The 14163-nt window shown below is 48.0% G+C and overlaps 1 protein-coding gene across 1 annotated transcript in view; it reads left to right on the top strand.

The window, feature by feature from the left end:
* The first annotated feature begins 7247 nt into the window (after positions 1 to 7247).
* The window catches only part of RAB31 (RAB31, member RAS oncogene family), a 130047-nt gene continuing 123131 nt past the window's right edge, over positions 7248 to 14163 (top strand). The window contains exon 1 of the mRNA XM_026005954.2: positions 7248 to 7639. Within this exon, the coding sequence (XP_025861739.1) occupies positions 7601 to 7639 (39 nt within the window). The 5' untranslated portion in view covers positions 7248 to 7600. The remainder of the gene's footprint in view (positions 7640 to 14163) is intronic.

Here is a 14163-nt window from a genome sequence, read left to right as displayed (position 1 = left end):
CATTAGCAAGAACTTCTAGTTTGAAGTTGAAAAAGAGTGGTGAGAGGGGATATTTTTGCCTAATACCTAATCTTAGTGTCTGCTCATTTTTTTCTAATGGGATCTTAGTTTCTTTCTTTAACATATTAATGCTTTCCATGTTAAGATTATTAACTGAGTCATATTTATGCCAAATATTCTTTTAGATTGAAGTTTAAAAAACTATGTTTATAATATTTCCTGCATAAAAAAGAGTTAACTTTTATGTGTTCAAATCTATCAGTCTTTCTCCTTTTGATTTTGATTTCTGAAAGTAAATCTTCATTTTCTTTTCTCCGTTTTAGGAAAACGGGAGCCAGAGCCCTCCCACCTTAGCATCTTCACAGCATACCACCAGGTGATTTTGGCACACTGCTTCTCAACAACTGCTGCTAGCAGAACTAAGAGAGGTGCCCTAACCTGAAACTCAGGTGGCCGGATTTGGGCTAAGGGAATAATGTTTGGAGGAAAGTCAAATTCCCAGAATATTTACCCAAGAAAGGATTTTTTTTTGCCTTAAAAATCCCTTCCACCAGAGCTATGATGGGTTGATTCTCTCTCTTTTTTTTTTTTTTTTTTTTTTAAGATTTTGTTTATTTATTCATGAGAGACAGAGAGAGAGAGAGGCAGAGACATAAGCAGAGGGAGAAGCAGGCTCCTTGTGGGGAGCCTGATGTGGAACTCCATCCCAGGACCCCAGGATCATGACCTGAGCCAAAGGCAGACTCTCAGCCACTGAGCCACCCAGGCGTCCCTGATGGGTTGGTTCTGAAGGAAAGTTTTAGTTCGGTAGAAGAATACAACATTTGAGATGTATGTATGGGAAAGTATGGAGTGGACATCAAAAATGAGAGACAGAGTAAATTATAAACCACCAAAAGGGGGAAAAGGGGCCTTGCCAGGGGGCTAGAAAACTTAGTAATCTTTCCCTAGTTCCTGTTTTTAAAAACCTAGTATTTCATTCAGTGAAACCGCTGTTATTTATCTGAAGTTATAATTTGCATATTTAAATCTTCCATATGAACCAAGTGTAAAATGGTGAAAGCTTATAGGTAATTAAGAGGTTTATGGGTCAATGTAAAGTGTTGGTGTTGCTTTCTAATCTAGAGTCCTTTCTATATTCAGAGCTGAAAAACTGAGGAAGGAAGCGAGGCTGGTTGGAAGTTAACACTTCCTTTTTAAGGATCATAGCAACCCAGAAAGAGTTTTATAGGCTTGGGGGAAGGGAATAGGGTGGACAACCAGCACAATTTGCCTGGGACTGAGGATTTCCCAGGATGCAGGACTTTCACTATGAAAATTTGGAGAATCCCATGCAAACTGGGAGAGTTAGTCAGTCATCCAGATTTGCTAGTCACACACACACACACACACCCCTAATGTAATCCTCCCCCAAAATAATGCAACAACCTTTTTACAACCACCTTCAACAGAGTATGAAACTGAAGGTTTAAGAGATTCAGGAACTTCCCTAAATTCACACAAGCAGGGGATGAAGGAACCTGAGTTTAAACCTTGCTCTGCTGTCAGGTGCTCTTTCTATCCTACCACTTCTGAGATTGTATGTGGTGCTGACATACTCACTCTCTCATCGACTCACTTAAACACTGAGTGCCAAATATGTGCTGTGCTCAGGGGTGATTACAGATGATTTATGACAAGCTCTGTCACACTGGCAAATCAAGCAAGTCAATGAATAACAATGAGAGTGGTAGTTCAACAACAATAACCACAATAATAGAAACACAATTTGCAAGAGTTCCAATGTAATTGAACCCATAAGGCAGCAGTTAACTGTTGAACTGAGTACTAAGATCTTCTGAGAGGCACTTGGAATTAGGGATTGTTAGCATTAGGCTCTTCCTAGTCTAGGGCAGTGTCAGGAATTCAGACAGAACAAAGATCTCTGTCTGTCATTCTGTCTGTCTGTCTGTCTGTCTCTCTCTCTCTCACACACACACACACACACACACGCACACACACACACACCCTTCCTGATTGACTAGGTTCAGACTCTATCCATCTTGATCATCATCCCCCTTACATGGGGACTGGGTTTCATTGCATTCAAGGTTTGCTGACTCTGAAATTATACTTCTTTTCTTAATTAGAAGGGTCAGAAAAATAAGACGGAAGTACTAAACACCAGACATTTAACAGCATAAGATAGCTGCCCATTTATTTGTTTGCCTGTTTCCATTGTGGGCTGTATGCCAGTGGATGTTCTCTGTCTCACTTGGTCCCACACCCAATGGCTAGCACATAGTCAGCATCTACCATTTGCTGAATGGGTATGTCAACAATTAAAAATAGAAATTCCTGAAGACATGAGAACTGTTTCCAGCATCTAGAATCAATTTTCTAGTTTGATAACAAATAATGTTAAAGTACCAAAAAAAAAAAAAAAAGTCAAACATAAATCTCTTTTAAGACAAAAGTATATCCTAAACTCCATAGCATTGCTCTAAGCAATTCCAGGGAAACTCACATGAACAGCGGGAAAGGACAACCTACTCATTGCCTAAGAAAGGAAACTGGCCTGGGTTGACTTTGGGCCTCATCCTTGCAATTTCCTTTCTCAGTTTTACAAATAAGCAGCAAGAGAGAAGAGGACTGACTGGGTCACATACTGTTTATGGTTTTTGGGAGGTGGTCTCCCCATTGAATCCACTCATTTATATTTTGTGGGAGGTGTTAATATATATCTTGTATTTTCTTTTAACTCAATCCTTTCAGCTTAACCAGGGAATGACTTTAGAGGCTGATGGGCAGGAGTGTCTGTGAAGAGGTCAGTTAGGTGAGGAGGCGCTCAGTGTGGAGACCTAGGGAGGTATGTCTGGAAAATCTAAAAATTACCACTTAACACCAATCATCTGTGAGAGCCCAACAGAGGCCTCCCTGGCTTTAATTTAGGGTGATCGGCGGCTTGTTCTTGAACACTCTGGGCACTCCCATTCAGGTGGTAATGGAGAAAACCAAGAAAATGGGTCTCGACCCTCCTTGATCCATTTCTCTGAAGAGCTGACGGCTCACTAACTTCTGAACTTTTGAGCTTCTAAGAGATGCCACCGTCCTTTCCATGTGAAGATGAAGACAACCAGAGTGGCTAAGGGGGACAGTCACTCACAGAGGAATGTGTATCCACTTGCCAAGTCCTTCACCATGCTGCCCCATTCCAGGGGCATGGGGACCATTCCTTCTCCTCCTCATGAATGAGGCTCCTTCTGTTTTCAGGGGTTCCCAGCAGCTCAGCATCCCTTTCAGGCTACTTTCTCCTTGTCTGAGTCTGTGGGTGGATTGTGGGGTCCTTTCACTTCTGCTTTCCTAAAATTCCTCAGATCGCTGGCTTAACTGGTATGTCCAGGAGTTTAGCTTCTTGAAGTGTGTTTAAAAGGTCTGCATTACAAATAAGAGACAGCAGCACATGCTAGTTAGAACATACCCGAAACTTAAGGAAGAGAGAAGGAAGGAAGGTGGGAAGGAAGGAAGGAAGGGCTCAGAAAATGAGATATACGAAAAGGCTATTTAACTGATATTGCAAACCCTAAAGTTCCATAAAAGAGAGATACAACTATTAAAAACAAGGTTCGTAAACATTTTAATTTTTCCTTAACTGGCCCTTGAGTAGGCCAGATGACTCACTGCCAGCCTGCTGAGATCAGCCTGCTTTCTGGGGAGCTGTAATACATTTGTGTGCCTTATCCTATTTAACATGCAGACCCAATTTTGTGTCATGTTATTCTCACAGAAACTTATCTCCTACAAACTTCTCTGTAAGTCTACATAGTACCCACATTTCATTTACTACCTAGGCGACACACACCACTGTGTACATTAAACGTACCCTAGTGAAGCATTGTCATTTGCTTACTCGCTCCCCCAGTGTGAAGGGATGTCAGTGGTCTCATTCCTTCAAAGTTGCCCTGAATGTAGCTCTGTTCCCTTTTTCTCAACAGAGATTTTTTTTTGTCCCTCTCACGTATTTATTTGTTTCCTTGTGTGCATGTTTGCGCACAAAGAGGCAGGCTTTATATTGGTTCACAATTTGTGGTTATTTCTAGGTGATTGTCCAAAGACAGATTTGCTGGATCAAAAAACATGACCAATGTTGTGGATGTTATTGGCTTTTGCTAAATTTTTAAAGAAAGAATGGGATGATTTTCCTGGGCACTTTCTAGTCATTTGGTAGACTTAATGCTAAATACTCCTTGAAGAATTTCTCTTTTCTTTTGAAAAGCCATCACATGTGGAACCTTCTGAGATGCAGTCCAAGGACAAGTATCCAGGCTCAAGCATCCATTATGTGCATAGCCCGTGGATTCCAGGGCTGTATCATGCATGAACCAGAGACCCACAAAATAGCAGTCTTGTTTGAATAGCATAAGAGGCCAAAGATCTTGCTGAAGAAAGTACCTGAAGTAAAAAAAAAAATCATTCCTAGTCAGTTTTCTTTTTAAAACATTATTCGTTATTTTTAAACCCTAGTAAAACAGAAATGATTCTTGATATAATCTCTGGTTACCTTTCATAAAGACGGGTGGGTGATTCCTTCTGTGGATTTGTTTAGACTCTGACTTGTTGTAAAAAGTATTTAATTGTTAATTCCTTTATTTATGTTGAGTAAATGCTAAGAGAAGCATGAGCAAGTACGGAGAAGCTCCAGGGAGACTGCTTAGTGGTGAAATTTAAGCAGGTCTCTGAGGGAGGATGAGTTTCACCAGGTGGGCAGAAGAGAGGCTATTGCAAGATCTCCTGAAGAGCTTGGATTTCATTTTGTTTGGTGCCATTGAAGACTTTCAAGCAGCAGAAAGGCAGGAGTCTGAATTAGTACAATGACCTTTTACTTTACAAAGGTCTCATTGAGAAAACTTGCATTTCCTATTTTATTTTATTTCATAAATTTTCAGTTATGTATCATTGAAAGTTGATCCCTGCTTGAGTTATATTAGAACCTCTTCATATGCAGAAAAACCCAGGGGAGTCAGGACAGGCCCTTAGCACAGTAATCAAAGAGTATAATAATAGCATTCATAGAGAACATTGTATCTTTAAAAGTTGAGAGCTACTCAGGATCTTGTCACTCCCAGAATATGTCATGGTGGTCATTATCTGTCCTTCCTGGGCAAGGCCTTATGCATCACCTTGGGATGATCATGGGGACTGGGTTTTTCATGAGGGCAGTTTTAAGTCTCAAAGGGTGACCTGGCTGAGGAGGGGGTGTATACCCATGAAGAGGATCTGGCTGACAGACCAGGACTACTACTTTGTAAAGCAGAGCATTCTGACTGACCAGAATTTCACGTAAATGAGGTGATTTTTTTTTTTTAAGGGAGGCAGGGGGACGGGCAAAGGGAGAGGGAGAGAAAGAGAATTAAGTAGACTCCATGCCCAGCACAGAGTTTCAAGCAGGGCTGGATCTCTCGAACTTGAGATCATGACCTGAGCTGAAATCGAGAGTTGGACGCTTAATCAATTGAGCCACTCAGGTGCCCCAAAGGAGGTGATTTTTAATGGAGCTGGGGGTGGGAAGAAGGATAAACAGACTGGGGTGATTCTGGAGGCTTGGGGGTGGAGGCTTGGATAAGGGATTGTTTTGGAAGAGCCTAGAAACCATACAAGCATCCCAAACACCTAGGCTAGTGGAGAAGAGCACAGAAGGAGGAGAATCACAAAAAAGAGTGAAGGATTGGAAGATAAATTTTGTCAGATCATTTTTGTCTGGGGATGATGGCCCTACCATCAGTGACCTACTATGGTTTACAAATTCCCACTCATTCCATAGGGTAGAGAGAATGGAAAGGCTTCCATTTCGGCCTGATTGGCTTTTGGGAAGTGAGAAGAAAGGCCAAGAAGGCAAGTGACTGTGCACAGAGGCTCAGGCCATACCGCCAGGGCCAGCAGAGACGTTAGGGAAGGCCACTGCGGCTCTTGGGCACAGAGCAGCTTTCCCAGACTAGGTCTCTGCAACTGTGTTGCCATTGCTCTCTGCTCAGCAGATCTGAGGACAGGGAGGTACTATGACCAGGGCTGGATAATTTTGGGCAGACTTCTTTTCTCACTGCTCACATAAAAGACTGTCCTTGCTTTGGATACTAAACAAAAGACAGATGCTGATACAATAATCTCCATGTTGAATAAGACCTGTGTCTTGTCCCTGGCTGGTTTTTGAACAATGTAGTCCAGATTTGTGTGAGTAATCCTCCACAAGCCTGCACCTGGCCAGCAGGAGACCCTGCTGCTCTGGGGAATTTAACAGTCAATGGTCCGTCTGGGGGCCTGTCTTGATTCTAGAGATCTAGGATTTTTCTCTCTGGAGGTCTTGATTCGGAAGGTCCTACTGTATGGGGCTACGTGGGTGCTAATGGGTGCTAGGTTGCTTCAACATGGCTTCCATAGGAATAAAGCCAGATAATGAAAGCGAGTGGTCTGCTGGGGGGGATGGACATGTCATTGATCAGAATTGGCAATCAGGAGAGAGGCCTGAGAGTTTGGGATAGGGGATGAAGTTTAAGAAAAAGCATGTTATTTCCAATCTGAAACTCCAGTGGATTATTCATTCAGGTAGATATGTCCAAAAAGCTGACATGTCTATAGTAGCAACAAGTGAAGTCATCTCCGTGGATGAGGTTCACTGGGCTGTGGATGGAGTTTTTTATGTCCCATAAAACTTCCTTGACTGTCTCAGGCCAGAGCCTCTTTTTATTTGCCCGTTAAGGAAGGATGATCTGCACCGGAGCTACATATTTCTAGCTATACTTCCGAGGGTTGGGTGTCTGCCCAGGCAAGTTATAGCATTTTCTATACTGAGCAAGGCAGCTTCCTCTCTACAATGCGTGTTTCCTTTTTCAGATGGGGACACATCTGTTTTGGAGGGAGTCATAGATCATTGCTTCTAGAACCATTTTCAACTACATATAGAAAAATAAGCTCAGGGCTGAAGGTTAAGAACTACATGGGAGTAAGTTGAAACCCGCGCAGTAGGAACTACAGGAGAAGGTGGTTGCAAAGTTAACTGTTCCTTCTTGTCCTCATCGCTTGTCTGGCTTCATTTCTGCGGGGATCCTAGGGAGGCATATGACGTCGTGACCACAGGCGAACCTCGAAGTGCTCCCATATAAAGGACCTCAGCGGGCTGCCTCCACTTTGAGCTGAGGAATGCAATCCTCAGGGACGCAGCCAGCACCCCCCCCCCCCCCCCCGCCGATCCTGCCCTGCTTCCACTCCACGGGGCATTGCAGCCGGGCGGGGCTGGCGGGGCAGCTGCCACAGGGGCTCGCAGAGCGGGGGCGGGGGCAGGGACGCCGCAGGTCCGGGGGGCGGCCCGGGGTGGCCGACGCCGTCTGGGGGCGTCCCTGGGAGCTGGGGACCGCCGAGGTTAGACCCGGAGCCCCGGGAGGAGCCCGGCCGGGGCCACGTGACCCACCGCGGCGGGGCCGGCGGCCCAGAAATAGCAGCGGCGGCGGTCCCGCCCGCGGGCTGCGGCGAGGGGAAGGCGGAGACTCAAGGCCGCTGCTGGGCGCGGGCGCGGCGCGGCCCCGGCCCCGGAGGATGCTGAGCCCCTGCCCGCTCCGGCCCCGAGCACATGATGGCGATACGGGAGCTCAAAGTGTGTCTTCTCGGGGTGAGTCCTGCGCCGCCATCTGCCGAGGACACCCACGTCCGAGCGCCCCCTGGCCCCTCGTGGCCCCCCTGGTCCGTGCGCCCCCTGACCCCTCCTGGCTCCTTTCGTCCGAGGGCCCCCTGGCCCCTCTTGGCCCCCCTGGTCCGTGCGCCCCCTGGCCCCTCCTGGCCCCTCTTGGCCCCCCTCGTCCCTGCGCCCCCGGCCCCTCGTGGCCCCCCTGGTCCGTGCTCCCCCTGGCCCCTCCTGGCCCCTCGTGGCTCCCTTCGTCCGAGCGCCCCCCGGCCCCTCTTGGCCCCCCTGGCCCGTGCGCCCCCTGGCCCCTCGTGGCCCCCCTGGCCCGTGCGCCCCCTGGCCCCTCGTGGCTCCCTTCGTCCGAGCGCCCCCTGGCCCCTCTTGGCCCCCCTGGCCCGTGCGCCCCCGGCCCCTCTTGGCCCCCCTGGTCCGTGCTCCCCCTGGCCCCTCCTGGCCCCTCGTGGCTCCCTTCGTCCGAGCGCCCCCCGGCCCCTCTTGGCCCCCCTGGCCCGTGCGCCCCCTGGCCCCTCGTGGCCCCCCTGGCCCGTGCGCCCCCTGGCCCCTCGTGGCTCCCTTCGTCCGAGCGCCCCCTGGCCCCTCTTGGCCCCCCTGGCCCGTGCGCCCCCGGCCCCTCTTGGCCCCCCTGGTCCGTGCGCCCCCTGGCCCCTCTTGGCCCCTCGTGGCCCCCCTGGTCCCTCGTGGCCCCCCTCGTCCGTGCGCCCCCTCTTCCCAGCCAGGTGGCGGCAGGGTGCGAGCCTGCCCGGAGCTTCTCACTGGGTCCCCCCGGCCGGCCCGCGCCCGGGATCCGCTTGGGCCGGGCCGCGGGACCCTCCGCGGGGACCCGCAGGGCAGCCCAGCCCCGGGCCGCCGCCGCCGCCGCGCTCCCTCCGGCCTCCGAGGGCTTTCTCCTTCGCCTTTGATAATTTCCTTCCGGCGGAAACTTTAAGTTGCTCAGCCAAGGCTCCAGAGCCTTTTTGCCTCCCGGGGGCAGTGGGTTTCTTCACTTTCTTGGGGGGTGGGAAAGAAAGCCCAGCGAAGGGCTGTCCCGGCGGCGAGGTGACGGGGAGTCCTGGGCAGCTTTGTGCCTCGGCAGCTCCGGTGCCCCGGAGAAAGGCGGGATGAGAAAGTCCTCGCATCACCGCTTCCCCTCCCAAAGCGGGTCTTTCTGAGTCTGAGGAAACGGGAAAGAAGCCACAAGCAAGGACAGAGACAAATACCCCAGCCCTTTGCACCGGCAGACCTGTCGGTGATGCGGGCCAAGGAGAGTTCAGATCACGTTAGGGTCATGCCCTTTTGGGGGCCCACATCAAACCCCAGAATTTCATCTTTTGAAAGAGCTGGTTTCAAGCAGTGTTTCCAGTAGCCTTTGGCATCCAACCCGAGGGTAGTGCCTCTGGCAAATCCCAGAAAACTATTTCCTACCAAAAAAGAGCAGCAGAAGGGTACACTCATTGTTATTTAAAAGAAATGCTAACTGGCCTGTCCAGGGATGTAGAGACGCCTGTGATGAGAAGATGGTTCCAGGTTAGGATTGAATTGTACAGAGCAGCCAAGTGTCTAGGCTCCATCTAGGCGCTTTGGAACCTCTGGCTGGACAATGTTCTTGACTGTCTCCCGTCACTGCCTCTTGCCAGAACTGTCATGTATACTAGATGGGCCTGTTCGCCTAGAATTCCAGGGGACCTGCCAGGGGCCCTCCCTTCACTGCAAGCCTAGGGACAACCTCCCCAGCGTGCCCGCCTCCAGCTTGCTCAGCCACAGCTGGGATCTGCAAGGCTCCTGCCCTGGGGCTCCTCCGTGGACCTCTCTTAGTGTTGTGGGGGTGGGTTTCCCTCTCTGCTGGCCTCTCCGACATAGTCGGGACATAGATGTCAGGGATCTCGTGTTTTCCTTGCGAGGCATCATTTCAGCTTCATGGAAGGCCTTCCAACACTTGCACGGAATGTCATGTCCCAAGGAATCGAGAGCGACTTTGACATGTTTTGTGTGCGGGATTGACCTTGGGAGTAAATGAAGTAGGAAATGTTTGCCTCCTTCCCACTCCCCACCTCACGCTTTCTCCCTCGTCATCCACTTAGGTGGCACAGCCCATACCCTTCACATGAATTATTTCCACTATTCAGGGATGAGTTTCTGTATCCTACAGGGAAATGGATCACTGGCTATTCAATTCTGGGCAAGTACTTCGGTTGCCTCATCTCTGAAAGGGACTCCGTAACATCTTCCCTTTTAAGGCAGAGGATTAACCAGATGATCTGCTAAGATATGTGGTTACTGCTAACCTGTGATTCCACAGTGACAATTAGCAAGGCTGGACGATGAGATAGCTGGAGGAAGTCCCTTTACTTGTTTTCTCTCCAAGGATAAAGCATAATCTTAGTGGCTTCCTGGAGACACTGCCTCACCCTTGTTTGATGGTTATTGGTAGTGGCTCTTTTGGTAGGAGTTTGACTTGGGAGGAAAGAGCTTTGCCAGAGCAAGAAGCTATTTCTGGGCAGATGGAGGCTTTGAAGCATCATTCTTGTAATACCACATCTGAGGCTTTGTTTTTTTGAGAGTAGCTCCAGGTTTCTGTCTTGTTTGGGTCAGAGGGCCAATGACCTTGTCACCCCCGCTGAGTAAAATTTGTTAAGTCCTGTGTTTTGGCTGGGCCTGTCCTGGATAAGCTGTGCGTGATAGGCTGTGTTCTCAGCTGCTCATCCATATGGGGGGCTTCTCTGAGTGAGTTGGCATTTGAGTGAGGTTAGAGCCATTTTAACCACTTTGGGTTCACTCTTTATTTGAGAAAGAATCTGCTAGGGCAGCCCGGGTGGCTCAGATGCTTAGCGCCGCCTGTAGTCCAGGGCGTGATCCTGGAGTCCTGGGATTGAGTCCCACATCGGGCTCCTTGCATGAGGCCTGCTTCTCCCTCTGCCTGTGTCTCTGCCCGCCCCCCCCCCTCTCTCTGTCTCTCATGAGTAAATAAATAAAATCTTAAAAAAAAAAAAAAAAAAAGAGAAAGAACCTGCTAGCTCAGTGACTAAAAGAAGGACTCAAGGCCAAGTCTGAAAGTCCTCTTAATATTTTAGCAGGAGCCCTGAGCTCCTTTGTTCTCTGTTGGGTGATCCATCTTTTCTGGATGAAGTCTTCCATGTGGCTAGTTTTCAGCTTCCTGTTTTTCAGCCATCACCACAACTCCCTGGAGTCCCAGGATGACTGAGACCCTACAAGCCATATCCTCTGTTCCCATCACTTTCTCTTGGGCCCCTTTGAGAAGACCATGGAGAATGCTGACCTCCTAACCAAAGTCTGGCTGTGTGGGGAATATAAGGGGGCTAGTCTTCTTGTGCCTGGCTGTTTGCCTTGAATGCTGTGTGGTTACTCGAGGATGCATGCTTTCCGTTTAGGGCACAAGATTGTTTTAGGCATGGGCAGTGCAGATTTTTATCCCTTTTAGCTGTAGTCTGCAACCTCTATGTGGTTAGAGTTTCCTGACAGGAGGGTCATTTGCAACAGGTGGAAGCCAGCACAAGCCAGTTCACATGTCTTCTCCACCTGGGTCTGTGCCTTTCAGGACTCTGAGGTTCGACATGTCTATCGTATTTCTTTTGGTGAGTGCTTCCAAGTGGAATCCACAGCAGACTGTGGAGCATTCTCTGAATGTTTTGTGCTCTTAGAAAAACCAAGGACTTAAGAGCTTTGGGCTTATTTAGGCTACCTGTTATGAATTCTTGACTCTCATTATTTTCATGGGTGGACTTTCTCATGTTTTTTCCTAAGTGTCTGTGAATGCCCTTTCCTGGGCTAAGGCAGGTCCCCCTTGGAAGCCAGCTGTGCAGGAGGATGTGCTTGATAGGGGCACACACTGGGAAGGGGGCCTCATTAGACACCTGGAGCCCAGGAGGCTTGTTCTTGTCAGTAAAGTGCCCGTCATCCCACATTGTAATCTGAACTAGCATTATGAAACATGTAGCTTAAAAACAACCCTCTTAAAAACAGCAAAGTATGTTAAAAAAAAAAAACTAACAAAAACAATATTGAGGCAGCAGCTGTTCCAACCCCAAAGGTGGAAAGCTTCCCAGTATGCATTTTTAACACACATCACCACGTGGCAAAAAGCAAGGGGAGAGAGAGAGAGAGAAAGGAGGACCGGAGGAGTGGGGGGGGGGGGGGGGCGAGGAGGGGCAGGAGAGGAGCTTTCTTTTCATTATTTCCTCTGGGTGTGTACACTTAAAGACTCCTTCCGGTTGGAATCCCAAAGAGATTTATATTTGGACTTTGGTTGTCTTGACAACAGTTTAGAGATTTTTGCCACTTCCTCAACAGCTAAGTGGCATGGTTAACGACAACCGATGATGTCCTGCTTCTGGTCAGGAGCTTGGGGAAGCCTATCCTTCTGGCCTTTGAATCTGTGTGATGCTTCTTCACAGAGCAAACACCTGGGATTTGGTGTGATGTCTGGGCAGTGGACACGTCAGACGTGTGCAAATCCTCACATGAAGGGGCTGTGTGATCCTCAGAGGCTCCAGGAGCCAAGAGTGGGACAGATTTCTGCTCCCAGTAAGCAGATGAACCAGAGCTGTGGAACCTCAAATGGACTGCTCTGAGTGATAGTGAGCACCCCACCACCGAAAGCATTCATAAGGTTATGTGAATCTGTTAGAGTCATTGTGGTGGAAGGAAGGAGTGTGTAGGATGGGGGGGCTGGGCCAGGCAATCATCAGAATTGCTTTCCAAGTCTGAGATTCTAACATGCTCATTTGCAGTAGTTCCCAGAAACCAGCATTTCATGAGTGAGGGCTGGTGGACAGACAGGCTAGAAACCTAATTTCTTCCTTATTTTTCTTTTTAAGATTTTATTTATTTATTTATTTATTTATTTATTTATTTATTTATTTTTTGAGAGAGAGAGCACGAGCAAAGGGGGAGAGGGAGAGGGAGAAGCAGACTCCCTGCTGAGTGGGAAGCCCAATGCCGGACTCGATCCCAGCACCCTGGGATCATGACCTGAGCCAAAGGCAGACACTTATCCGACTGAGCCACCCAGGTGTCCCAAACATCATTTCTTTCTTACCAAACTTGATTCCTCTATAAATTGAACCCTTTATGGAAAGTGTGATTCTGGCTTGAAAATAAATATAAATGACATAGTGAGATATCTTTCCAGAAGAGCACAACATATGATAACACCCAGCACCCGGGCCTGGTGGGTGGAATCCACCAAGGTCTCTTTGTTCCCTGGTGTTCTTTTTTGTTCAGGGTCAGAATGACTGCATCTCTCTGTCAGCTTCCAGAGCTCAGTGCATCTCTGATGTGCATCAGAATCCCTTATGGAGCATTTTTAGACTTCTCATGGTCCCTCCCCATCCCTTGTCAGGCATGTGGCCCCCACCTCACCCCCTGGCCCAGTGTCACTGTTCCCTTGTCATATCCCTCAGAACTGCTCCAAGGCTATTGCCTTCGGAAAATACAAAACTTCACATTTTAAGATGCTAGGACGTGAAAAGATTTTGAACTCACGAATTAAGAAAAGGTCTTCAAAATTAATTGTGTCCAACAAGTTAGACCACTTTTAGTGTTTGCAGGTCTATGCAGATATTACACTTTATCTTTTTTTTTTTTAAGATTTATTTGAGGGAGAGAGTGCACATGTGTGCGCAGGAGCCTAACGGTGGGGAGGGGCAGAGGGAGAGAGAGAGAATTGCAAGCAGCTCCTGCTGAGCATGCAGCCCCACTCAGGGCTGGATTCCATAACTCTGAGATCATGACCTGAGCTGAAACCAAGAGTCTGCTGTTAGGCCGCTCAACTGACTGAGCCACCCAGGCACCGTGCATTTTCTTTGTTTTTATAATTTCTAATATGTACTTGAAAATGAATAGGCATTCATTTCCTCAGCCACTCGCCATTTATGTAGTGCTTCTTTCATGCCAGGAGCATGTGGGTGGCTGCAGGGAGACAGGACAGCCAAGATCCTTGTCTTTGAAGCACTCTGTCATTCCTGGGATGTGGACACATCAGCAATGAATTAAGTGACATCACTTGTATTCCTGCGACAGCACTTGCCACAGAGCCTGGTCACTCCCAGGCTGCCCACCATCCTGTTGACTCAACTATCTCCCTAGCATGAGGTCTTTTATTTTTAACTCCCCTTTACCCTTGTTTTATTTTAAAAAGTCTCAAACTCACAAAATATTGCAAAGAGTATTACAAGGAACGTCTGTAGATCTCTTATCTAGATTCGGTGGGGATGACATTTTGCCAATCTTGCTTTATCTCTCTGTCTCTAATATATTAAATAATACTATTTTTTCCCCTGAACTATCTGAAAGTCAATTGCTGACATTATACCGTTTGAACCCTAAATACTTAAGTATGTATCTTCTAGGAAAAAGGACATTTTCATTCACACTTGTGATACATCCAGAATTCAACACAGATATAATGATGTTGAGCATATGGTTCATAATTAGATTTTCCTGTTGTCCCCAAATGTCCAGAATAAGAGACCATATACTACATTTGCTTGTCATGT

The sequence above is a fragment of the Vulpes vulpes genome, chromosome 13, assembly GCF_048418805.1.
Source record: "Vulpes vulpes isolate BD-2025 chromosome 13, VulVul3, whole genome shotgun sequence".
Taxonomy (NCBI): Eukaryota; Metazoa; Chordata; class Mammalia; order Carnivora; family Canidae; genus Vulpes; species Vulpes vulpes.
Note: the sequence above shows the minus strand (reverse complement) of the source record. Positions and strands in the feature narration are given on the sequence as shown.